Source organism: Echiichthys vipera, assembly GCF_963691815.1.
Source record: "Echiichthys vipera genome assembly, chromosome: 22".
NCBI lineage: Eukaryota > Metazoa > Chordata > Actinopteri > Perciformes > Trachinidae > Echiichthys > Echiichthys vipera.
The window spans coordinates 10061136-10087777 of NC_139847.1; the positions used below are offsets into that span (position 1 = coordinate 10061136).

General features: G+C 41.0%; 2 protein-coding genes across 3 annotated transcripts; both read left to right on the top strand.

Annotated features, from left to right (window-relative positions):
* Positions 1 to 6039: 6039 nt before the first annotated feature.
* gpr78b (G protein-coupled receptor 78b) lies at positions 6040 to 8616 on the top strand (the record flags this gene model as incomplete). Its single annotated transcript, XM_083937370.1, has 3 exons — positions 6040 to 6710; positions 6805 to 6918; positions 8379 to 8616. The coding sequence occupies 3 exons, from the start codon at positions 6040 to 6042 to the stop codon at positions 8614 to 8616; spliced, it is 1023 nt and encodes a 340-aa protein (XP_083793496.1).
* Positions 8617 to 14554: 5938 nt separating this feature from the next.
* LOC310964002 (carboxypeptidase Z-like) lies at positions 14555 to 24158 on the top strand. Of its 2 annotated transcripts, none has more exons than XM_083936959.1 (11): positions 14555 to 14686; positions 15144 to 15176; positions 16499 to 16873; positions 19048 to 19275; positions 19364 to 19596; positions 19954 to 20115; positions 20278 to 20436; positions 20666 to 20801; positions 21018 to 21157; positions 21520 to 21634; positions 22316 to 24158. In XM_083936959.1, the coding sequence occupies exons 1-11, from the start codon at positions 14614 to 14616 to the stop codon at positions 22672 to 22674; spliced, it is 2013 nt and encodes a 670-aa protein (XP_083793085.1). In that variant the 5' UTR covers positions 14555 to 14613; the 3' UTR covers positions 22675 to 24158. The 2 variants fall into 2 exon arrangements, with proteins under 2 accessions (XP_083793085.1, XP_083793086.1); XM_083936960.1 differs by having other exon boundaries at positions 19051 to 19275.
* The last annotated feature ends 2484 nt before the right edge of the window (positions 24159 to 26642 follow it).

Here is a 26642-nt window from a genome sequence, read left to right on the forward strand (position 1 = left end):
ACACACACACACACACACACACACACACACACACACTCACAGCGTAAGTGTTTGGCAGATGTTTGAGGCCAGTTTTGTTTCTGTGTGGTGCAGGTATGTTGTCATACACTGAGACGTGTGGAGGAGGTCCATCTGTCACACCGCTACTAACCCCTTAAACAGAATCCTGAGCTGTCGTTCACAACAGGCCCACGTCTTTTCATCCTCACCGGTTTCTTCCTAGCGCGCTGCAAAAAGCATATATCTGCGGTAAAGCACTATGCAGAAAATGTCTGTTTTGTGAATATGCCCTTCATTATGTTGTGGCTTCAGGTGGGCGTGTTTATATGATGGATTGGTTACAGCTGGACACTGTTTCCAAAGCATCGCTATAACCCTAAGATCAAATATCGATCGGATCTGATGGATCATTGAAGCATGAGTCTGAGCACAGCATGGCAAAGGTTAATGACTTCTGACCTTGTTTCTAACCCTGTTCATATCTCCATCCTTATACTGACTCAATATGAGCTGACCAGGTCAACATGAACACAGAATCAAATAATTTCGTCCACAAAAGTAGATTACAGTTTGTGTACTATAACTAAATTCACTGTGCATATAAATAGGTTGCGATCAGACTGTTATTTATATGCTGACCTGAAGGGAACAGAGCAGACAAGCTGATTTAGGACCATACTGGTGGTCTGCATGTTTCAGTTCATTTTCCAAAGCATTACAAATAGATTTTAATTTGATACTCTACCTTCAGGGCAGCCAGTGGTTAATTCATTTCAATATGAAACTTACATGAAATAGAAAATCCATCACATTTAGCTGTCTTTATTATTTAAGTAGAGTTAAGGCTCCTACACATGATACGTGGTAAAGACGCTTTACACCGGCAATTCCATTCATTTCCTATGGAAGGGGCAGTAGCGTCCAGTGTAGCGGCAGTATCCAAGGTAGCTGCATGCACCGCTCAGATTTGCCTCTCTGCCGCTGCAGTGTAATGATTTAATCGTGCTGCTGTGAATTTTGTTTTACCTGTATTCTTAACTCTACTTCATATGTATTTAACTAAGAGTTTATTGTTTATCTTATACTGTATTTTTTTATACCTTCCTTATCTCTGTCTAAGTCTAAGCTCAAAGTTCAAATCAGTTTAACTTAGACCTAGTTGCAGCTGACCTTTCAAAAGCGCACCCAATAAGATAGAAGCATTGAGTGTGATGTTTACACATCAAGCCGCTTAGAAAGATGAGAGGAAAAACTTATTGTGCGTCTGAGTTTCCCAAATTATTTACCGTTACATTAAAGTCGTATCACGATTTCGGAAGAAAACTTAATGCTTGGAAGTTTCTAAGCATTCACACCAGGTTTGTGAATAGGCTGTTTACGAGTTGTTTTAATACTAACGTTGATTTAGCCGTTTACTGGGTCTCTGCGCCCAACCTCGCGGTGAGCCGGCACAAAAAGCTAATCATGTGAAGGCCCCTTTATGTTATTTAAAAAAATTGTAACGCAGTTGCGAGCAGTAACTGTTGTGGAAAAATATCAATATTGTGTGGGAAACTACAACAACTGCTGGTGTTATTTCATATTCATATATATTATTGTTCACAATTCCCATAAATAGACCAAAACCATCAATGTGTTCCTTTTGTCAGTACTTACAAAAGTGCCCAGCCTGCACTCACACTGCTTCAAAAGATCCGGGACATGGCACGATTGCTGTTGCTTATGCTTCTTGCTCATGCTCGTATAGTGCAATCTTACAGTTGCACTTGCACTAGTCAAACCAACTACACTTTAGCTGTGAATGGTGCGAATGTTAAGCGTGAGTACGTCCTAGTTTCAAAAGCAAAGTTCTGTTTTTCCTGGATTTGTGGGTCCAGCCAAATCTAATCTATTCCCATGTAAACCACGCCCATTTTAATCTAGATTGATTTTCCGCCATTTTCAATGGCTTCCAAATCTGATTTTAGCTACTCTGGCACCAAGCCAAAAAAAGGTGAATTTTCTGATTGTTGATGTTCCGACAGTTTCCTTTAGCTGTCCATCAAAGTCTGTTTAAATACTTTGGGCGGGGCTTATATTACAGAACATGTCATATTTGAACTCTTTGTGCTATTCCACATTTGGTGGACGTGTACAGTAGATATGATGTCTGAGTGGCCTTGACAAATTTGGCATCTGTGCCCCAAACGGACACAGCACTAATTAGGGGTAAATGGAGCAAAATACGCTTAAAAACTAGGGTAATCTATGAATGATTTATAGGTTGAATAGCACATGTAAAGAGTAGTAAGCATCTGTGCACTGCTTGAAAGTTTATAGCACATAAAGCTCTCCAAAGGCATCATATTATCCAATACTGTATCTTGTGCTGTGAATCTCAGAAAAGACATACTGCATAACCTGAACCCCACCACCCCCTCTTCCCTGGCCTCAGGCTGGACTCTGACTCCTGGGACACTGTAAAGACAGTGCATTTTAAAGGCGCAGCGCAGGTACGAGCTCCAGATGACATTCCAGGTACCCGGAGGGCCGCGGGGGGATTTCCATACTGTGCTGAGATCACACTTTTTTTTTTCTGATGGCTCTTCTTTTGCTGCCTGAAGGTATTTGGGATGTTGGTATGAAGGTCAGATACGGTTGCGTAAGAATGAAAACTGAAAGCTTTCGGAGCAATCTTTGTTACAAGGCTGAGGTCACGAGGTGCCCACAAAGATCCTTTTTGCTCTCAGTATGCTCCGGACCTGCAAAAACACCCCACCTATTGTGTTGCTCTATTTGTGCACTGTACTCTCCTTGTGACTTAATACGTTTTTGAATAATAGATTGATCATTTTCACAATTAATCAATCATTTGTTTAGTCTGAAAAATATCAGAAAACAAAATCCCATCACAACTTCAACTAGTACAAGACATTTTCCGATGGCCTTTTTTGTCCAACCAGCAGTCTAAAACCCCCCAAAATACTGCGCACAACAATAAAAGGCAGAGAAAAGCTGTCAGCGTCTCTCAGCGGGGTTTCTCTATACATGGTTGTTCAATGGAAAAAACTGTCTTGATGGCTTATTTCATGTATTTTCATGCCGAAGAAGACCATGAAGTCCATTTTCGCTGGACTGACACATTAACTTACACAGTTAATTTAAATCTCAAATTATTTATTGATGGATTAAGACAGTGGCTCTCAGCCGGGGGGATCAGAACGGTAAATAATTGATATACAAATGATCATTTTGAGGATATAGAACTCAAAGTACCACTGTGCCTGAGCACACCACTGCTCGTGTGGCTGCAGACTCTCGTTCACTTATCGTTTCAACACTTTGACTGATGTTCAGGTTCAACAGCTGTGGCGCCAATGCTCAACATTTGCTGAAATGTGAGGATTTGCATTGTAAATTGAAAATCCTTGTGTTGTGGACTGTTGTTCTGACATTTGGCTCTGGGGAAGTGTGTATGTGTCATGATTTTCTGCCAACAGAGGGTCAAAAATAACTGTTAGTCGCAGCTCTAATGTGAATTGGTGGGGCATCTAATGGTGACATTTATCCCTTATTGCATCTATAGGGCCCGTGCCCATAAGATGATATTCCTTACTGTCCCTCTGACTGAGACTGACTCATAATCAAAAGATATTTGGTGTATTTTGCCCAAAGCTGGAGATCAACATCTTCCCATTTGTTTGTTTACAACTAAACTGTAGAGTTAAATGTAGAGACAAAGCGTGGTGAGGGCCACTCTGTGTGACTGTGTGAGCCGGGTTGCTAATCAGCAGATATCTTTCAGTGTTTCACTGAATTCATTTGTGAAACTGCTACAAGTCCTTTTTAGAGGAAACCTAAAACCGCGGTGGCTGATTTGCTCAACGCACATTAAAGCATCCTCTAAGAGCAATCTCATTTGCGGCTTTCTGAAACTGTGTTCAGTGCCTGGCTCTGATACCTCAGTAAGGTAATACACCGGCACAGAGTTATATTGGAGGTGACACCCCATCAAGCCTATAAATAGCTTTGCACTTTTCCCTCAGGAGCCCAGCTGTAGCTTTCTCCAAGGCATTTGATCACTTGTTTGTAGGGGACTGACATCACCCACTGCTGCTTTGTTCCTCTGACTCTCTGACTCCAGAACACACACACACACACACACACACACACACACACACACACACACACACACACATTATGACGCTTTAAAGATGCCATCAAAGTTCACCTCTGGGTTTCCCTAAACTACATTTAACGGTGTCTCACCTAATCACTTTAAATACTCACCATTAGCCCAGAGTAAAGTGAATTCTCCGATGTCAGGCTTGCGTAAACAAAACAATGCACTTAATTGGAGGGGATGTGGATTCAGGCACAAGCCCATAAGCCTCATAACAAGTGGGAGTATAAAGCGATTGTAAAAAAAACGAGAAAAGATATATAAAACCCCTGCAGGCTGTGTCTGACCCCAGTGAGTCACTGTCTGCACAGGCTTCTCCAGAATTGGGCATGACTCAGTAACGAGCACAAACATTTCAGAAGTGCACTTCTGTTGCCGGTTACAGCGTGTAACTCCAATTTGGAGTGGAAAGCTCAGTGTTTTATACCATTAGCAGTGGTGCTTTTCAGTCATTTGCGCAACACAATCCTTTCTCTTTTAGACTTTCCTGTATTCCATGATGCTTCAAGGAGGTTTCAAATAAAGACAACAGAAACATTTTTGGGCAGATTTTGTCACTAATGTGCAAAATACAGTCACGAAACTGGAAACTTCAGGTCTAGTGAGGTCAAAATGAAGGTGGGGTTCAATGATGGGTGTGGTCCGAGCAAGGACTGGAAGTAAGGGGGGCTAGGAGGTAGGCATAGGTCTCTAATTCCAAATTATTTATACTCTTTTGAACTCTAAAGGCTGGTATGTGCGATTCCAAGGAATTGCCTAAAAGTCTATTGGTTATCCCCAGAATTGTCCTCTAGATGTCATATTTCAGGAAATATTAGCTGCAAGTATAAATGCAGCTACTTCACTGTGGTGCGTGGGAAAATGGATGTGATTTTGTATTTACATTTTCTAAATAAAAAAAACAAAACAAATAAAAAAGATTGATGAGTTATTTGATTATCACTTCCCAGTGTAGAAATTCAAGGAAAAAAAGGACATCTAAATTTCCTTATTAATACGTATTCTGCTAATTCACCTTCATTTCAGGCTCCATACCCACAAAATCTTATTGGCCAAAGATTTAAAAAAAACCGGACAAACAAACAAACTGTGTATTAGATCCTAGTTTACCCACCGTCCTGTTATATATTTATGCATACCAAAAGCAAATTACGCGCATCTACAGCAGCCACGGGGCTATAAATAATTCATTTCACGAAAAGGATCCATTTGTCCCCCGTGCGTCCCAGGCGCGCGTGTGCACCTGGTGCCATTTGGTCACGGCAGAAGCGTCTCCAATTATCCAGCAGCACATCCCCTGGATTTCCCCCGTGCGCCTTTTGCCTCCAGGACCACATTGATTTTGAACGAGCCCGGGATCAATATACGCACGACTCAAGAAACTCGCATGTGACGATTGGCGATTATTGACTTGTTTTTACGCACTTGTTTCCTCCAATATACAGGTGGGAGTGTGGGGTGTGACTACAGGACAAGTTGTTCCCATGTGTCTGGGTGTGATTACAGTTTCTTCACGTGATATGTAAAAAAAAAAGATGCTGGTCCTCCTCAGTCCCCCCTAAGATCTGTCTGATGGGCGCTGCGCTTAGCGGAGATCTCTACTCCTGCACCTGTCGGACGTAAACGGGGGAATAATCGACAAGTTTTAAAGAGGGAGATGGTGGCGGCCGCGGCGGCAGCGGCGGCGGCTCGGTTCAGCACGCTGGACAGCGCTCGTGGAAGTTGGAGAGGGACGGCGGCGCGCGGACGCGTGAGGATTTAATCGGGGAGAAGAATTCGCCGGAGTGATGAGCGACGCGGTGACCATGGTTGATCTGAAGTGCTCGTCACCGACATTAGGCGCAGGTAACCCGAGAGCGGGCTTTCCGGAGTGAGACATGGACTTTGCTGAAATCCTTTTCGCTTTGTTCATCATCGCGGTCGCGGTCGTCTCGCTTTTGTCAAACTTGTTGGTGCTGCTATGTTTCGTCCACAGCACCGAGATACGCCGACAGGTGCCCGGCGTTTTCACCATGAACTTGTCCTTCTGCAACATCCTCATCACTGTTCTGAACATGCCGGCCACTCTGGTGGGGATCATCAGGGACCAGCAGCCTTTCGGGGATTGCGTTTGCCACACGGTGAGCTTTCTGGAGACTTTCCTGACCGCGAACACGATGCTGAGCATGGCGGCTCTCAGCATCGACCGGTGGATAGCGGTGGTCTTCCCGCTCAGTTACTCCACTAAAATGCGCTACAAGGACGCGCTGATCATGGTGTGCTACTCCTGGCTCCACTCCTTCACCTTCTCCCTGACGGCGCTGCTCTTCTCCTGGGTCGACTACAGCCACGTTTACGCGTCCTGCACGCTGCGGCCGAGCGAGGGGGGCGACGACAGGATTAAGTTCACGATCTTCACCGTCGTTTTCCACGCCACCAGTTTCGTGCTCTCCCTGCTCATTTTGTGTTTCACCTACTTGAAGGTGTTGAAAGTGGCCAGGTTTCACTGCAAGAGGATCGACATCATCACCATGCAGACTCTTTTTCTACTGGTCGACATTCACCCAAGGTAGTTCTCCTCGTGCGTGTCTAACTTACACATGAGCGTGTTTTCCCTTATAAATGTATAATTCATGCTCTAAAAGTATTTTGCTGTTTTCCAGCGTGAAACAAAGATGTTTAGCAGAGCAAAAGAGGAGAAAGCAGAGAGCCACGAAGAAGATCAGCATCTTCATCGGCTCATTCATCATCTGCTTTGCTCCTTATGTCATCACAAGGTAAGTCCACTTAAAAGTAACACGTGCATCATACAATTCACTGTACAACCATTTAGCCACTTACAACAATACACACAATATGTGAACCAGATCCCTAACTACGTTAGATCAGATTGGACACAATTCAACACTCAACGTTCAAATGCACAGTCACATGATTGAACCCTGAAAACAGGTGGCTTTTGTCATGCTGCTTCCACCGAAACACTCACAATACAGTATAAATACAGTAAAGGCAACAAATGTGGTGGCTCCCAGAGAGAAGAGAAGAAAAGGAAGTGCTTCAGGGGCCCATAAAGCAGTTGTCAGCCAGATGTGGTGCCCATGATCCGTCTGTTTTAGTGTTTCGCATGTATAGGCTATATGGGTGGAGACAGGAGGACACATTAACAAGGAAAAAACGTTTGAGATATTAGAGTTAGGTGTGTCTAATAATAATCTAATTATGACCCACCTCGTGTATCTTTTCTGCTTTTAAATGAGCTTTTATACACATCATTCAGTGATTTAAATGTCTTTGCTCTGTGGCAACCTGATGCTTTGATTACATGTTTGTTCCATAACATCACCTTAATTAGCAGAACATAAGGTGTAAACATATATTAGGTGGGGTTTTAAAAAGCCAAAGCCTCACCAGTGGCATTGACATACAGTATAATTCAGGGGAAGATTTGAAATGCCTACATGAAACAACTGGAACAAAGAAATAAAGCAAATACACATTTGTGCGTATTATAATATGTACAGTATGTTCTATGGAAGATTTAAATGCCATCTCATAAAAAGAAACAGCTCCTCTGCCCCTCCTCGTGAGAATGAAGGATGGTGGTTTGTATTTAATCTAGTCAGCTATGCTCAGCTGGACGACACTCAAATGCAACCCATTTACTTTTATGCTTTGTGACTTATTTTATGGTGATGTGCAAAATTCATGTCACAATGGAAAATCACTCAGTTTTTAGAGACAAATGATGATAGTTGCACTAGATGTTTACATAAAAAGGGGAATAAGCTTTCCTTTCTTTTCTTTGATTTATGCTTTTATGTCGACATTTTGAATCCTACGTGCACTTCTTTAATGATAAAAAGAACTGAAGGTGCTTTAAGAATTTAGTTTGGTTTCAAATCTATTTCAACTGTCATCATATTTGTGGAGCAATACTTTTCACAATATCCACATAAATGCATACACGACAAATGATGGTGAACATAGAATGGACACTTGTTCCTGAACAGTTATTTCCACCGACCTCCCCACAGAAAAAAACAAAACAACAAAAAAACACAAGAGCCCTGTCCTACTTCTTGAACTTCCATAATCATTTCCATATACTCCCTGACGTGTTAAAGGCTTAGGTTAAGTCTTACCTAATAACAGATAAATAAAAAATAGAAGGAAAAAAATGAGCTATGATTAAAATGTACTTTGTTTAGTCATGTCTGTGCTGCCGCCCCTTCAGGTTGGCCGAGCTTCTACCCTTCGTGGACATCAACCGCCACTGGGGAATCATCAGTAAGTGCCTGACCTACAGCAAGGCTGCGTCTGACCCCTTTGCCTACTCCCTCCTACGTCAGCAGTACAAGAAAGTCCTGGTTACTGTCGTCAACAGGCTTCTCCGCCGTGACCTGTACCCCTCGTCTGGCCATAACAGCTCTTTAGACACAGAGAACGACTACTGTCTCCAGAGGATCAGCTAATGGCGAACGCGCAGACACGGCAAGATACACACTACGGGCCAAAAATAAAGCGTGCCTCTTGGAAGAAGGTGGGCGGAGGGAAAGAATGAGGAGAGACAGAGACGACAGGATATTGTTAGGAAGGGAAAATAGAGAAGATAGAGGGGACAGATTGTGGGTGGGGGGCGAAGATGGAGCAAAAACAAAGAGGGTAGTGGGTGGAGAAGAATGAGAAGACAGTAATGAGGGGGAGGATGAAGGTGGCGAACGGGAAGACGGATAGGGGACGATGTAGAGACATTGGCTTAGACAGAATCAGTAAACAAGAGATGTGTGATTCATCGACGATGGCAAAGCACACAAAACCACTCACACACACACACGCAGACACAGATCTGACAAATCAATTTCATCGAATGAGTCACGGGTTCAGATTAATCTCAAACATGAAGGACCACACAGCCGGACACCTGGCCCCTTCTTCTCTTTGAGAGACATGTATAAAGTGGCCTTTTGTACTATAACCAACCACTTTGTAATGACTTTGGCAAATCCACATGCAGTGACCTTTTCCTCTGGCACAAAACGCAGGGACAGAGCTAGAAGCTGGTGGTCGATAGGTGTTGGAGCCATGTGGAAAAGAAGAAGGAAAGACTATCTTGCACCTGCTTCTGGATAATGTACGTTTAGGCGTGTGGAGACTCAACTGCTGCACATTATTGCCATGTTCTGTATTGACCATGTTAGACTACTTCGCAGTGTCTTGTCAGTCACTGAATATTGATGCACTTTGTCTAATTCTCTCAGAGCTAACTATAGTTACAGGAGCCAAAGGCAAATAACATGTACACCATGATATTAAACGGTAAGGCTGGTGATGTTCTATATTTCTGTTATCGTCAACGAGTGCTATGAGAAGACTATAAATCAACGATGTGTTACGACAGGCTGTTCTCATGCAGTTTTCGTACATATGACGACAAAAAGTAATGCGCAGGAATTTGTGTGTATCCAATGTATTTACTGTGTGTGTATTCCCCATAGGAAAAGCATGTGACCCAGTATAATAGAGCGAGCCGCCACGTAAAGAGGTAGGGTAGGTTGGTTGGGGGGTGGCTGGCTCCTAAAACACATGACTTTAAGCCAGGGGAGCAGGGTTCAATTGCCGTCCGTATTCAACCAATCCACTGCCTTTTTTCAAATCCTGACCAAGTGTTTTCATGCCTAACCCTAACCAACACTCTTAGTTGGCTAAAATTAGTCACGTCATGTTTTGTTGTGCGTTGTTGCACTTCCGCTTTAGCGTATTTTGACTTCCAGTCCGGTCCTGTGGTCGGTCACTATGTATTTTTGTACGAATTTCTGTGCAGAACTTTTCGTAGAATTTGGTATGGACCTGTTCATGAGAACACGTTGTTTAGAAACAAGCGGAGAACTCCGGGGCAGAAAAAAAGAAGCCGACGCAGAAGTGCCAAAAACTGCAGTTCCTCAAATGGCCACTTGAGTCTAGCTCCAAAAGTGAGTCAACCCCCATAGACCCCCGATGTTAAAATGCCCAACTTTACCACAGAAATAAACATGTTTACAGCCTGGTATAAAAACAGTTTTGGTCTCTAAAACTAATTTCCCCATCAGTGATAAATGATTTTATATAATCCGCCAGTTTGAATTATATTAAAGCAATCTTACCTCTCTGGCATGTCTCACAGCGATTCAATATGGCGACTTCAGGAGCCACCAACATTGAATCCTAGAAATCTATGGCTGACGTCACGGAGACTACATCCATATTTTACACAATCTGTGGTTACAACCTGTCAGATTGTCAAACATTGCTCTTATACCATATGATTTGCATCTAAATGAAAAACAGATGAACCAAACATGTATGATGATTAAAAAAAACATGGATTTAACTTTCATTTTAAGCACAGGCTTCATCATTGGTCAAAACAGTTGGACTACACTGTAGTTTTTAGCAAACGTTACTCAAACAGGAGAAAATTGCACATTTTTATGAGGACTATTTTCAGACACGTATACACATTTGGTACACTGGTGAATATTTATGGCAGCAGTACGGGTATGTTTGTTTCACTGAAAATAAGCTACAGCGCCCTGGTTCGTTGTAACTAGGAAACATTTCACCCAGTGCAACAGCGTGGATGGGTTTTTAAATAGGTTTTAGGAGTTAACAAATGAGTTTATTTCAATGTCAGGTGTACTGCAGCGGACGTTTTTACCTTGCTCCAAGTTCCTACGCCACTTAGCCTGCAAAGCCTCTCTCTTTTGACGTGATTCATTTAATTAAATCCAACTCTCTTGTGAATTAAGCCCCTGTGGAGGCAGGGGTAATGTGATTGTGAGTTTATCTGAAGAGTGTGATCATTGGCTGTTCGATTCATTATTGGTTTTGTCTTTGTAGGATTTGTTGACGATAAGAAAAACATAGACTTTCACCGACCTGTCCTTTTAAGTGTGAGTTTGTAACTGAATGTACTAGAGATAGCCAACTTCTGACTGTCTTGCCAGTTGGTTGGGGAAAATGTTTCTATGGGTATTTACATGATGTTATTATATATTTTGCACTGTACAGGAACAACTTTTATTGTCTAGATAAAATGGGAGCAATGTGATGTAGCATAGGAATGCTTTCAAGGTGCTTTAAACACCGTTTTGTGTTTGTGCCAGATTTGAATATGTGACTTTTGTCAGCAGCACTATACTTTAACCAGCTGCTTTATTACTAAAATGATGTACTTCATGCACATGTATTTCTTTCCTCCTGTAAGCCACTCGCTGTTCTTTGGCAGTGTGATTAGCTATTAGTGGAATATGTGCAATAAAATCTGTCAGTTGTAAAGCTATCAACAATATTAATGTTTTCACATTAATGCCATTTAATCTAGATAATGCCCTTTTGATTGGATTTGAACGATTGTAAATTAAATGCAAGCAGTGCAATTAACAGTCTCGCTCACTAAAAATGACAAATATAGGACTTTTATTTAAACGATAAATGAGGATTATTTTTGGTTCCTTGTCGCACCACCAGCTAGTCACCTGTTTCTGCATCACAGTGTTTTATTTCCATCTGCCTCGTGGCCCTAATTATATCATAGGTGATACATGGTGTAGATGTCTCTGTTGCAGCAGCATAATTGCCAAGTGTAATTAAAGAGACAAGTCAGAGATCATTTTTGTCAATTAGTCATCCTGATTTTTTGCGACTCATTCTTAATTTGATGCATGGAAACAGACCCTCAGAAATTACTTTCAGCATGAAGTGAAGGAAATCTCCATTGTTTTGGGGCTAACTCAACCCCCAGCAACCTCTGAGTTCAAGCAGTTTGTGCTAACAGCAGCTCAAGGTCGAACCGAAGCTGGGTTTATCTATATGAACACACTGTCCAATTAACCCCAATCATCAGAAACTGCTAGAGGAGAAAGTGGTGATTAAAACTGCCCAAATGGAAAATGGATGCATAGAAAAATATGTGTCTCCGCTTATGTTTAAAAGCAACAACTGAGTGAAAAAGTAAGTAATAGGAAATACGGTGAACAGCAGGATTTGCCGGGCCGCGCAATAATCTGCATAATTAATGCTGGGATCTAATTCATATTCCTGATTTAGGAGACAGTATTTCTTTTTTACAATGGCTTGCACCATCCTTAACTCACTGCACTCATTACAGCCAGAGGGTCAAACTCGCTCTCAAGACACATATCCAGTATTGAACCCAGGGGTCCTGTGCCCGCCTGCCTGCGTGATGAATAATCATGCTTTCCATTATGCTAAATCAGATCAGCTCAGCTTGAAGAGAGAGAAGACCTTTTAATTAGTTGAATGAGTAAAACAAGCTCAGTATAATGAAGCTCAATGTAGGTAGCCATGACAAAATGTTCTATGTGTGATGGTCTCATGGCATATAATTAGTAGAGCTTCTCACTTGACAATGAAGTTTAAATGGATAGAAATCAGGTCAGGTGGCAATCACCTTAGCTGAGTCTTGAAGCAATCTAAGTCTTCTCTTGAGACAATCAAAGGTTTTTACTATCTCAGTGGTAATTTTGAGAATCAATAAGGAGAACTTGCTTGATTGTCAGGTAGCCTATCATAGTTAGTGGGGATGGCTGCAGCTTCCACCCCCTCAGCTGCACCCAAGCTTTCTCCTTTTGATTATATGTGGTTCAATGGTAAAGCTTAAGCCAATATAATCCAGATTTAAAGTAAAATTGTGGTGAAATTCTGGCGTAAAATCATCCAAGGGTCTTTTTCGGCAAATACACTCATCAAATAAGCCATCGAGACATTTTTTTATGTGTTAAAACTATTAACAGAGAAATCTGGATGGTCGCTAACAACCGAATGCAGCTAACACTAATTAGCTCGGGGAAGCAAAGTGAACGCATTAAAACGGCTTATTAAACCACTATTACTGCTCAAAATAACACCAAACCCCTGCAGTAGCATGATAAGAGTTATTTACCAAAAAAGACCCTGGGATGATTTTACACCAGAATTTCACTTTTTAATCGAAAATGTGGGTGATGTCACGACTCTTGTCAGTAGGATGAGCCTAAAAAAATCTGCACTGGGATGTGTCCTTGGGCAAAGAAGGCAAAACCAATAGCACAGTGGGAGTTAGCGTAGCCCCATTTGTACATTAGTTACATGTGATTTAATTACATTGCAATATAATAAAGATTTCTGCTTTCTGCCTGAATTATGACATGTTTGCCAAGGATGGAAACAATGTTTTAATAAATCTAATATTTCCACAGATTGCTCTGCTTCTTCGCTGATATGTAGCCTAGGCTACGTTAGGTCGGCTGCGCTAACGTTTCAACGTATGTTTCCAGGCAGACAGAGGACTGAAATGGTAATGAAAATCAAATCTGGTGCTAAATAACAGGCCTCAATTAGTGCTAACATTAGTTTTGTATATATATGGAACCAAAATGTTAAGGTGATTTGATGAATGAAAGAAAATAAAGAAAAAAAAGGAGTGTGTGTTTGGATCTGTTTAAGGTTATTTAACTTAGCTTAAAAAACTATCACATTCTGTGGTTTAATGCGCTGCTAGCAAGGATGATCGGCTACTTTGTTTATTGTACATATAACATTTTGAAGTCAGTCGTCAGTTCAAAACCATCATTTCACACGAGACCAAATTAGTAAAAGAGATTAAAAAACTAGCTTAGCTGCTATCCTTTAACATCATTATTCCTTAAAGTTGGTAATTACAACTAGTTTACGCTAATATACAGTAGATATATATTTCAAAACTGAGACAAGAAAAGAGAGTTCAAATGGGCACAACAAAACTGCTCATATTAATTTAATATTTTCGTGTTTATGTAGTGACCCAAACAGGCATCTTTAATGACGCCATTTTCTTCCTCCCGCCAATTAAGGACCCTGCGTTATTAGCCAAACTGAACCTGACTGAAGAAGGATGACGAACAAACCAGGTGAGAATACTTTTAATGATGTCATTCACTCGGTTTGGTTAACTATTTAACTTTTTTTAACTATTTAACTTTAACTATTATCTTGAATAATGCATGCATTTTGATTGTGCAATAATAATAAATTAATAAATAAATATAAAAAACACAAAAACAACAAATAAAAAACAGGTGCGAATAACAAATGGATATTAAAAGGACACTTGCACTTTATTAATTTATATCCAAAATCAAAAACTCCCCTGAAGCAACAAGTCAACAGTTAAAACTCAAAAGCGGGGGAAAGAGAATATGGACGTGCCTTTTTAGTCATTTATTTAACTCAAATCTCCGTGAATATGCGCAATATTCGCAAAATCGACCGTGTCCCTACTTCACCTCAGAGCCACCTCCTCTGTAACTTGATATTTGACCGTAATACGTGTAATAAAGTGAAGGAAGTTGAGGGGGAATTTCTGCAGACTTTGAAATTGACGCACACACCCTGTGACTGCGTGTGTGAGGTGCCACATCGAAAGGGAATATAAACCGCGGAAAAAGAGCATCATGCTGCTGATCCTGCTGCAGTTGTTGGCCCTTGTGTCTTGTGCTCCTCCACGGTGTGACCCAGGATTTCGAGGTAAAGTTTTTTTCACCTTTTTTGTGATGACTATTATTATTATTCGTGCATCTGGAACATGCAACATAAATTGGACATATTTTCATGTGTTGACTGCAGTTTTCTAGACACAGAAGCTGATTTTCATGCAGTTAAACATGTGGAAAATACTGAAAAGTAACTTTTGAAGCCACAAAATGATAGTAAATGTGATTAGATGTTTGCCTGATTTGCAAATAGTACTATATATTCAAGATGAAGGCATGCTTATCAGATTAAATTATTAAAGTGTATAGTTTTGTAAAATATGTTGAAGTCCTAGTGATATAATGCTACATTTAAAGACAGACAGGCATTTTAAAAAACTTCAGAAGCATAGCCAGAGGCAGAGTATTTTGTAGGCCACACTGAGGCATTTGCAGACACCGCTCTGCCATCTAGTGTCTGTCTGCTAATGATATGCTGATGTGTCTTGCAGGACAGTGCAAGCCATTGACAGTGGAAGAAAAACGTAAGTATGGGCTGGGAGGGAGAGCGATGTCCTGCGTGAGCTGTTTGCCATCCAGCTTTGCCTCATTTAGTAGCAGCTGATCACGTCCCTGGACTGTTTAACTCCATAAATTGGAGCTTTGATGTTTGAGCTTAAAACCACATACTTTTCACACCAGAGAAAGATCAGGCTCTAAATCTCCCTGACAGGTCAAGCTTTTCGTGCAGTTATATCATTGTGAGTCAGTGTTTTTAACAACAACAAAGAATGAGATCACAAGTCACGCTGCATGGGTGTAGTCTTAAATGGAGTCTGGCCCGAAAGCCATAAGACCATCATGTGTATTTTTAGATGATCAATGACAGTATGAAATATTCAAATTCTAATTCCAGAGATAATAGAAATATTTGGGGCCAGATGATTGAAGACAGCCATGGTGAGGCTCATCATTAAGTGTGAGATACTTGTCTGGATGCCTCATCTTAATAAGTAAAATGTACTTTTAAAATAAGATAAGATAAGAATGAGCGGCTTATTGCTGCTTATAGAGGAATTGTTGGGTCTCTGTAAATCATAAATAAGACACAGAGTGTGGTCTTGACCTACTCTATATGTAAAGTGTCTTGACATAACAGATTGTTCAGATTGGGGGTGATTTGACTGTGTGTGTGTGTGTGGGGGTGGGGGGGTAGGAATAGGGGTTGTGAGGGGTCATGTGCTTTGTGGGTGATGGCATCGTCAACCAGGGCTGGTAGATTAGGGGTGGGGAGGCCAATTATTTTTGAGCAGGTTACAGTGACTTTTATGAGCTTGTTTCTGTTGTAACTGGGAAGAAATGTAAAAAAAAAGTGAGGGCACAGTGCAGAAGGAGCAGAAGGTGGGGTTTAACAGGCCTCACAGAACAGACCTGAGTGTGCGGATGACGTAGAGTTTTTCTTGGCAGTGTTCGTGGATGTCCATGGTGTGTTGATTGAAGGTGATTCTGTTGTTGATAGTGATGCCGAGGTATTTAAGGCTGTCAACTTTGTCTACTGGTTGGTTGTTGATGAGTATGGAGTTGTTTGGAGTAGTTTTTCTGCAGGCGTCAAATATGACTTCTTTTGTTTTCATGATATTAAGAAGAAGGGGGTAGTCTGCACACCAGTTTGAGGAGTGAGTGACAGTTTGTTGGTAGGCTGTGAGTGAGTCATTGTCTGATAAGAGTGAGAGTATGGATGTGTCATCAGAATGTTTGAGATACTAATAGGGGATGGGCTGAGGCAGTCATCGGTGAGTAAAATTGAATTGAATTGAGCTGAATTGAATTGAAAATGTCCCTAACTTATCTAAATGTTGTTTCTCAGCCAAATGCACAGATGTGTTACTGTCCTACTGCGATGACATGGCCTACACTCAGACCATGTTCCCTAACATCCTCGGCCACAAGACCCGCGAAGACGCTGAGGCCGGCGCCGAGTACCTCCTCATGAGCGTGGTTGAATCTCTGCTCAAGGGAGAATGCAATCCTGAAATACGCATGCTGGGCTGCTCCGTGTTGGCGCCCCGCTGTGAGAAGGAGAAGGTGCTGAAGCCCTGTCGCAGCACCTGTGAGGCGGTGCGTAAAAGATGCAGCCACGCTTTTGATGGGATAGAGATGGCTTGGCCTTACTTCCTGGACTGCGACCGCTTCTTTGTCAGCGAACAAGAGGGATGTTATGACCCGCTGGAGGGCCTCAGAGGTGAGAACTAAGGACAATACTGACCTTGACCTTAATGACCTGATTTAAGTTTTGGCTTTGACAACTATCCTTGCTAATATTTAAAGGTCCTATATAGTAAAAAGTAGTGGTGTAACGACACATGGATCTGGATCGATGTATTGATTCAACGATCAACGATCGATCAATTGATTCAAAGTGAAAATATCATACATAGCACCATCTTGCACCTTTATTTTGAAAACCCTTTCAATCCCAATTGATATTTCTTCTTTTTTATTTATTTAATTCAAATGTCTGGAAGAGGTCAGTGCTAAAATTTTCTAAAAATGATCTAAAATCATAAAAAAATGTATTTGCTTTCTATGAGTTGATGTAATTGTAACTGATTGTGTTAAATGGGCAGATGATATCATTTTGTTTTGACCCCATGTAAAAAGTAAGATTTACATGCCTTTTTTTAAAGTTATAAAGAAGGTGCTTTATGAATACAGTGAAAATATAAAAACATTCAATGCACATGGACGATATTCAGAAACTGGGTCTTTAAATGAGCCATCAGGACTTCTGTACAGTTGTGATGTCACAACTATACTACAGTATATATAGGTAGAAAGTGTCGCTACAGTGCCGTTCACCGGCTGCAATGGCGGTGCAGAGACGCAGAGAGCACAGATGCGGAAGACCCAGAAACACTGACCAATCAGAGCAGACTGGGCTTTTCAGGAGGGGGTCTTAAAGAGACAGGCGCTTAAACCGAACTTTGAGAAAAATAATGTGTTTTTAACATTAAAGCATGTCAATATGTTCGAGCTTAAACCCAATTTATAAGAATGAGCCTGAAAATTATTATAATGCATACATTATATATGGGGCCTTTAAATATTTTGGGTTTTTACCTTTTTCATCTGCAAGAGAAACACAAGTATAGCCCATCTGGTGCATCTGGTTCGCATACATGCTCATGTGGCTCACCTCAAAATAAAATCCAACTGGAACGCCTCATTTCCCTACATAAACCCTCACTTACACTGTCCTGTGGCTGTTGTCTAGTGTTTTCATTAACAGGCTATCCGTAAACACAGCGCCTTAATGCACCACAGAGAGGCAAACATTGTCTAACATTATTTTCTTAGAACGGCTGTAACTTCTTGGAGTCAGAAAAATGTTTATTAAGAAAAAAAAAAAAAGATACTCTGCTGGAACTCCCGGTAGAAATCATGTGTGAGCCATATGAGAGCAGGAACTTGTGCATGACAGAAGGAACTGATTTGAGCATTTAGTCGTATATTTGTAGCATTTGGGCACAGTAAAGGGTGTACATGGTCTAAGAGTCTTAAAGTCAACCAGTAAAATTAACTACACTGTCTTAACCGATGCTACTATATGAAAATATCTCACCTTTTAATGGAGTGAAAGACATTTTCATCTATGTGGAATTCAGTTCAGATGTCTGGCAGCAGGATGGCTCTAATTATTGGGCCTCTGATTATTCCCATATTTATATTAAATATCAAACTGATGTCCTTGTTCCTGTTTTGATGTGTTAGGGGAAAGTTGGTGCAATATTTCGCAGTCACTTTATTAAAAAGTCATTTTTTAACACGTTAGCCCTCAGTTTCAATGTGTCTTGGAGATCTATAGTTAAATCAAAACAGATGAAGAGGGGTATGGCTGCTGCCTCATATTCTATAGCGTATGCATTTCTATGAAATGGGAAAGAGTCAGTTATACATACAAGCTCTGGCAGAGATGAAGATCGAACCTTTAATGAGATTTACATTGCACAAATCGTGCAGTTAAACCAGTAGGAACGTTTTGACAGATAGTCTCCTCGGTCATTTGAATCTGCCAGCGCGGAGGTTTGAAGTGTTCCATGTTGTTTCAGAGCTATTATTGGTCTAAGTGCGAATACAAAAATAAGGGCAGACTTCAGCCGGTTTGCCAGTTTAACGTGTCAGCTCAAATTAGCGCATTCGGTCTGTCAGGCATTTGGTGTTATATCGACTTGTTTCCACACTCTCTTTTTGGTTTCTTCTGTACACGCCGGAGTCTTCAAGGGCTCTATTTATAGCCTGGAAGCCTTACAAGAATGTCGACAGCATCAGAAACAGATCTTCAATGTGGCCAGCCACTGTTAGATGTAAAAGCACATTGATCAAAACTGATAAGACTATGCCAATTTGTCTTTACAGCAGAGCAGGATGTAGAGGCCGTTGACAGCATGGAAATTCCTCATCCCGAGGAGGCCGCCACCGACATTCAATTCAGCTATCACTCCAATGCTCAGATGATCGTTGTCTTGAAGAAAATTGAGGAGCAATGCCCTGACATAGCGAAAACCTACAGCATTGGCCGCAGCGTGGAGGGCAGGGAGCTACTTGTGATCGAGTTCTCAAACAACCCCGGCGAACACGAGCTGCGTAAGTAAAAAAGATAGTCAAAGATTGTCTGCATTCATTTACTTATCAGGGAAGTTAGACCATTTACTGCAAATGTGACCCTCTGTAGTCGAGCCAGAGATTAAGTTCATCGGCAACATGCATGGAAATGAAGTCGTAGGCCGCCAGTTGCTGATCTACTTCGCTCAGTACATATGCTCAGAGTATCTGTTGGGGAACGAGCGCATACAGACCCTCATCAACACCACCCGCATCCATATTCTGCCCTCCATGAACCCTGACGGCTATGAGCTGGCTGTTTCTGGACAACAAGAAATCAGCTACAGTGATGACGAGGAAGAGGTCAGTTTTTCATAGAATTGTGCAAATATCGCTGTGCTGTTAGAGCCATTCGTTTTGTGATACTTTTGAAAAACAAACCAAAATATCCTAACAATCCACACGTCCTTGTCATTTGAAACCTACCTGAGCTTATGAGATATTTAAATACCTTGTACCATGAGAAGCTCAGACAGAGCCTGCCACACGGGGCTGTAGCGATGGACAATATGAGAAATACAATGTGTTTTTTAAAGATCAAAGCATGTAAACCTATTGCAGCTGACCCGAAAAGTACAAATATGACCCTGAAAGCTAGCATAATAGGGTATCTCTAAATGAATGATATCCATCATAGTCTAATTTTCCCACTTACCACAGGGTCCAAGGTATGAAAATTTGAACATCGGCCGGAGCAATGCTCAGAACATCGACCTGAACAGAAACTTCCCCGATTTGACTTCCATCGTTTACAACCGCCGCAGACTGAAAGGCTACCGCACCGATCACATCCCAATCCCAGACTATTACTGGTTTGGTAAGGTACAGTATGAATCCTTATCCATATACGTCATGTCAGTGAATTATATTTTATGGCCTACTGGGCGACATTGCTAAAGAACCGCTCTACCACTTTAAATCAAATAAACCTGATTTGTTTCATTTCTTGGTCCGGTCCAAATAAGTCTTAATGCTGCAATCCAGGTTGCACCAGAGACTTACGCCATCATGAAATGGATCCGCTCCATCCCGTTTGTGCTGTCTGCTAACTTCCACGGTGGGGACCTGGTGGTGTCCTACCCCTACGATCTGTCCAAACACCCACTGGGACGCAACTTGTTCTCCCCGACACCAGATGACAAGGTGAGAGGGTACCTTGAAACACAGTCAAAGTCCATTGAATCCACAAAATAAAAGAACAAAAACATGTCATGGAGTGGCCTTGATAAACTTAAATGAACCATTTTACTATTATTTTACTGCGTTCTCAATTTTGGACATATTTCAAGACTTAATGTGCATTAGTGTTTGTATTTTCATCATCTGTGTTGATCTGAAAGAAGAAAAATACCCTATGTTTTTTATTCCGCAGGTATTCAAGCTTCTTGCAAAAACATATGCGAATGCCCATGAGACGATGTCCAATGAAAATGCCCAGTGCGGATCATCTCGCACTCACAGTCAGAAAGGAACCATTAATGGAGCACAGTGGTCCAGCATTTCAGGTGGTGAGTTGACAAAGTGAACATTATTCCTGAGTATCAGTGTTACAGCGTTTGTTTCTGAGTGGAATAAAAAATAAAATGTTAGATGAAGCCACTGGGGGTCGCTGTAGGAGCAGTTATGATGGAATATCAGGGAAGGGGTAAGAGGTGGAAACATAAGGTCAGCACGGTTTCTCCTGGATTTCTGGGTACAGCAGTTTTGTTTTTGTCTTTCGTTAGGCATGCAAGACTTCAACTATCTTCACACCAACTGTTTTGAGGTGACTGTGGAGCTGGGTTGTGATAAATTTCCCCCTGAAGAGGAATTGTATATCAGCTGGCATGAAAACCATGAGGCTTTAATCACGTTTATGGAAGCGGTAAGAACATGATTTTGGTTACGTTTTTCAGTTTTTCTTTTTTTGTTTATCGTGGTGTTTGGCTTAGCGATGCACCCCCCCTCCACACACACACACACACACACACATATTGCCTCTTAACTATAGCGTAAGTGGAGGCTATACTAGGCTTACTACTTATGTGGATCCCAACAGTGGGGCTTCTGCTGCTTTTTGAATGATAACTGCTGGCTAATATTGGTAAACAGGCATTAATGTGCGCAATGAAACATGAAGATGTGCAAAACCATGAGTGGCTGATGACTCCTCCTCAGCTCACTAACTAAGTAAACTTGCAATTAAAGTTGTTCTTTGTAAGTGGCGTGTCGTGTGTTGTTCCCCAGGCCCATCTAGGTATCAAAGGACTCGTAAAAGACGCAGAGGGAAATGCTATCAAAGGTGCACGAATATCAGTCCGAGGAATATCAGTCCGAGGAATACAGCATGACGTCACAACAGGTAATAACAGCTGCTCACAAGATGCATCAAAGGATGAATTAGCCAAAACAAGCCAATGACACTAGATTTGTTTTCTGGTCCATTTTTGAAGTAATTATAACCAAGGTGACACATTGTGTTAAGGGGCACTCCAGCCATTTAGTATCACGCTTGCATAAAGCTAGCGGACTTTATAGGTGAAACATATTGTATATTATAATATAATGGTTGAATATATGGACTGTAATTACCAGTTTCTGGCTGTTAAATAGCATTCATGGCAACAGAATTATCACCACGAGAAGCTCAGATTTTTTGGAAAGCTTTCATATATCTGATTGAAAGTGCCTGAAAACCAAACACAGGTTCCTCTCTTCAAACAAAGTCTCATTTAAAGTCCTTAAAGCCCCATTTAATGAATAATGTCTAATATTTTCAATGCACAGTGTTTTTAATCCTTACACGACCAACTCTGTTATCATACCGCTGTTTTTGTCCAATGACGTGAACGCTTGCAAGTTGTAAACATGAGAATCTTTCCCATCCGACCTATTTGACATCAATGCAGCATTAGACCTTCCCTGCCTGGTATAAACCTGAGTCTTTTCACAAATATTCCCCTAAAGTGTTAAATTAGTGGAGTGCCCCTTCAAAAAAACACAGATATAAGTCCGAATGCTCAGCCTTCTTCTCCCTGCCCAGCTGAAAACGGAGACTACTGGCGCCTTCTCACGCCCGGAATCTACGTTGTGAGCGCCTCGGCCCCGGGCTACACCAGAGCTTTAAAGAAAGTCCACCTGCCTCCTCGCATGCAGACAGCAGGCCGAGTGGACTTCGTGTTGCAGAAAGCTGCACCAGAGCTTGACCAGCAAGAGGAGGACGACACCATCCCATCTATGGGCACCTATGACCGCTTTGACCCTTATAATCAGTATGAGCGCTACACGCTGATGGCCGATTTGAGCAACAACCGTGAGGAGAGAGCAGAGAAGCCCTGGTGGTGGAGCTACTTTGTCCAGCCGGGAGGATCCACACCCACCTGGCTGCTCAAACACTACTAGAGCTTTCAAAGAAGGAGTCGAAGAAAAGCATCTCTGTCTGCAGTATACACACAAACCGAGCTATCGTGTTATGAATGTGCTGCTTTTTATTGCTGTTACACCGTAGAAAAGTGTAAAAGCTAGCTGGCCAGCCTTCGTGTTAGCTTTCAGACTTCCATCCATAACTTAATTTCAATAAATGACTTTTATAACAATTTAACAGCAGAAACTAAGCACTTATGTTAATAAAGTTTTGTATACAGTCACAGTGATTCACATACTTTCCTTTTAAACCTCTTGGTTGTATTTGTACAATTAATTTGTAAACAAGAACAAGATAAAAAAAGGAAAATAAATATGTTGAAAAAAGAGAGCTCATAATTCTACTATGTAATTAAACCAGGTGGCCACTAAGGGGCGGCCTGAGACAACTTCTGAACCAAGTTACTGAAAACCATGAGGTCTGGTCATTCTTCCACACACTCTACAATCTGTACAACTGTTTGGGCAGGTGTGACTTGTAAGTTTAAAAAATGAAATAATTTCAATGATTATAAACAGATATCATGCAGTAAAAGTGACCTATCTGTTTGAGAATATTTTAGAAATTATTTAAAATAAATCTTCAATTTTATGCCCCCATTAAATGAAGTTGCTGGGAGTCCTTGTTACACATGAATAATGTCCATAATCTGTGAGTGTTTGAAGAGGTTAGAGCAACCAGTTGTTCCACAAAAAGCAAGTAAAGAAAGAAAAAATATACAACAGAATCATGTTTTGTGTGTTTTCCTGCTCTGTGACCCCTCAGCTACATCTTGTGACTCCCCACTGACTTAAACTACTGACTTTTCCAACTCTTTATGATCCAATTAATCCTGGAGAATGATGAAATATCCTCCCCCCACACACCTTAGGAGGAAGGATGTTTTGTAAACTTAAACCCAATTTCTGTTTGTGCTTATTTCTAACCATCAGCTTAATGGAGGGAGCTCATCTACGCCTTAAATACTTAGTGTGGGGAAAGCTCATCTAGCATGTTTTGACATGTGGAAGCTTCTATGATACTTCCATAGAAAACCATGAAATATGTTTAATGAGAGGCAAGGAGGTGGAGAACTAAATAAACACAGGTAGTAAAATGGGTCTATTACTAGAGAAAAAGCAATGGAGAAGTGAATAAAAAAAATGAGTGTGAGGAACCAAAGGATCTTCTTGTTAGAATTGAGAATACAAGGCAGAATAAAGAAACGAGCTCAGACAAATTTGTCACATACAGCTAAAATATAACCACCACAAGAACACAAGTTCCCCATAATAAAGCCAAGTGGACACAAATTGCCACAATGAAAAATCATACGAAATGGAGTAAAGCGTGTAAAAGTATTTGCCAGCCTCAGGGTCCAATGAGGAGTAGTAGTCCGAGTCCCACATCTTACAAACAAAAAACAGCTTTTTCCTGTAAGGTCATGTAAGAAGCATGGGAAAAGCAAATTACCCCTGCACAAAGGTCGAGAAATACTATATCGGAATCATAGAGAAAAGTCTGCTCAGTGAACTAGTTGACCCATGACCATTCAAGTCAATGCAAAAAAAACCTAAAAAATACCAGGCTTCTCAGGGGATTTACAAAACACAAACACATGATTTGGCATCAAACCCGCGCAGCCAAACAGCAGTAGAGCTGAATACTCTACATTGTCCCAGTAACAATGAGACTGTCAGATGTCTTTTTACATGACATACAAGTATGTTTTAAATATTGGGATCAAGCATTACAGGCATTACAGGACCTGGAGATCAGCATTGTCATGGCTGGGAGGACTCATAGGGCTGACGCCTCCTAGCCAAGTCGTTTTGTCTTAGTTGACTAAGATTTCTCTCGTCAATTATTCATTTTTTATGCTTTTTTCATGAATAATCTTTTTCCAAGAAACGTATGAGCATATCTTTGGTAAACACAAGATTACAAGAGGTGCTTTTGCAGGATTCTTTGTGCAGAAACTCAGTTTTACAGATCTGTCGATTACTCAACAAATCAAGTGATCCATTAAAGGTTAAAAATTGCGAGTGTCTTTAATTGAGGACAGCCGTAATTGTATAGCAATGGAAGTATATGAAGGTACAACAGAATCCTTTCACCTGTATCTCAGGGTCTTCTTCAGCTGACGTTCAGTTGTCATAGAGATGGTTTTGTTTTTTATCATGTGATCAAAGTATGGAGTTTCGCTTATATGGTAACAGATGGTCGTATCTGTCATAATCCCATCTCCGTGACAACAAAGCAACAACATTCGCAGAGAAAGGATGTTGCTGAAACGAGTCAGTGGTTTTACTGGTGAGATGGGTTTAATCTCATGTTTAATCTAGTAGTTTGAAGTTTGGAGCGTGCTGCAGGTGCAGTCGGGCAGTATGAAGAGGCCAGATTGGGAACTGCAAGTCTACCTAGAGTAACTGTGAGGCTTTATGGAGGCATTGTATTGTATATTTACATAAACAGATATTTTTCTTTCTCTTCTTAGGTTTATTGTTTACATTTTCTTTCTCAGTATTGTTTGGAAATGTATGGACTGTTCAGATTCTTGATTTCTTCTGTTTTGTTTGCACGTTCAGCCGAACATTCACTGACTTTACAATGTTTCTTAATGTCATTTATTGCCAATAAATGTAAGTGTCTCTGTTTTGCTACACGATGTGCACATTGATTCAGTGCTTCTGGATTACATTTGATAACATTACATGAGAGGAACAAACTGAGCTATGATTTATGAGTCATTCGGCTCAGTGCAAAAAAAAAAAAATGCACTTAGAAATCAAATGAATATATGATGAGATGTGTAATGCTGCGTGAGCATCAGCTGGAGATCCATAAGGCCTTCAAACTGGACATGAAGTGCAAGTCTAAAAATATCTGACAGTTGATGTGTGCTCTGTAGGAATCTCACAGGTGGACTTTTGTGTGACATGCTGAGATTTTAGGAGAAAACTTGCATATTTTAGGTGCAGGTACAGAAACTGTCAGATAGCTCAGACAAACTTGCTCCATTGCTCCACAAATTCGCCTCTTGAAGGAATGTTGAGACTTGAAGTGAATGCCACCACAATCCCTTCCACAGAACACACAAAATGATGAGACTGAAGTCTAAACCAAACCTGTGTCAAACAGGTCTGTGCCTCTCTCTGTATGAGTGGCTGCTTTTGCTTGTCACATGCTTTTTACTGAAGGTATGACAATCCCATGTAGGAGTGACCCTTTCTTTTGCTTTTTCTGGGACCGGTTCCTCGAGCAGCCCATGTCAGATTTCAGTGCTGGGTCACCAATTACTTGGTGAGGCTGAGAAAGTAGCATTGAACCGCCCTGAGCTGCCATATTGTATTAGCATCATACTGCGGGCAAGTAGGTAAGTAACGCCTCATTTCAGTTCAGTGAAGCTGTCCTCAAAGGAGCTTTAATACGCTTATGTCCCTACTCAGGATCAGTTTGTAACTATGACTATTTATGAACGCTCAGTCCACCATCTGAATATAGTGCCACTAGGTGCCAGTATCACAGCAGGACGGTTCTTTTATGTCATTCATTTTTTTTAACACTCTCATTAACTGATTTTAATATACGTCAGACAAGTGTGCTGGCAAGTTTTTGAATGATTTACCATCATTTTAATCAACTCTCTATATAGCACTCAGCACTTGTAACAACTGAAGTTAAAAAGTGCTTTATAGGAAGGAAAAAAGAGGAAACAGGGAGATATACTGGATAAAAGATAAGAAAAAGTTATAAAATCAAGAAAGATGAAAAAAAAACTAATCAAGCATTACTTTCCATCAGCAGAACTTGTGCATTACAAATTCACAAACAGTAAAGGCTCACTATGCTGATTTTGTGTTGTGGCATAGGCATTTAATCACCTAAACATCTAAAATGTTAATTAAAAAGCTTAGAAATAAAAAAAAATGGGTGCATCCTGGCGGCACTAGCCTCACATAGCCTA

What these genes read in the sequence shown, in the direction of transcription:
- LOC310964002 (XM_083936959.1), top strand. Translation starts at nt 14,614, where the DNA reads ATGCTGCTGATCCTGCTGCAGTTGTTGGCCCTTGTGTCTTGTGCTCCT. An exon ending in CCCCGACACCAGATGACAAG is followed by an intron (nt 20,437 to 20,665) that starts GTGAGAGGGTAC and finishes TTTATTCCGCAG; the next exon opens with GTATTCAAGCTTCTTGCAAA. An exon ending in TAATCACGTTTATGGAAGCG is followed by an intron (nt 21,158 to 21,519) that starts GTAAGAACATGA and finishes GTTGTTCCCCAG; the next exon opens with GCCCATCTAGGTATCAAAGG.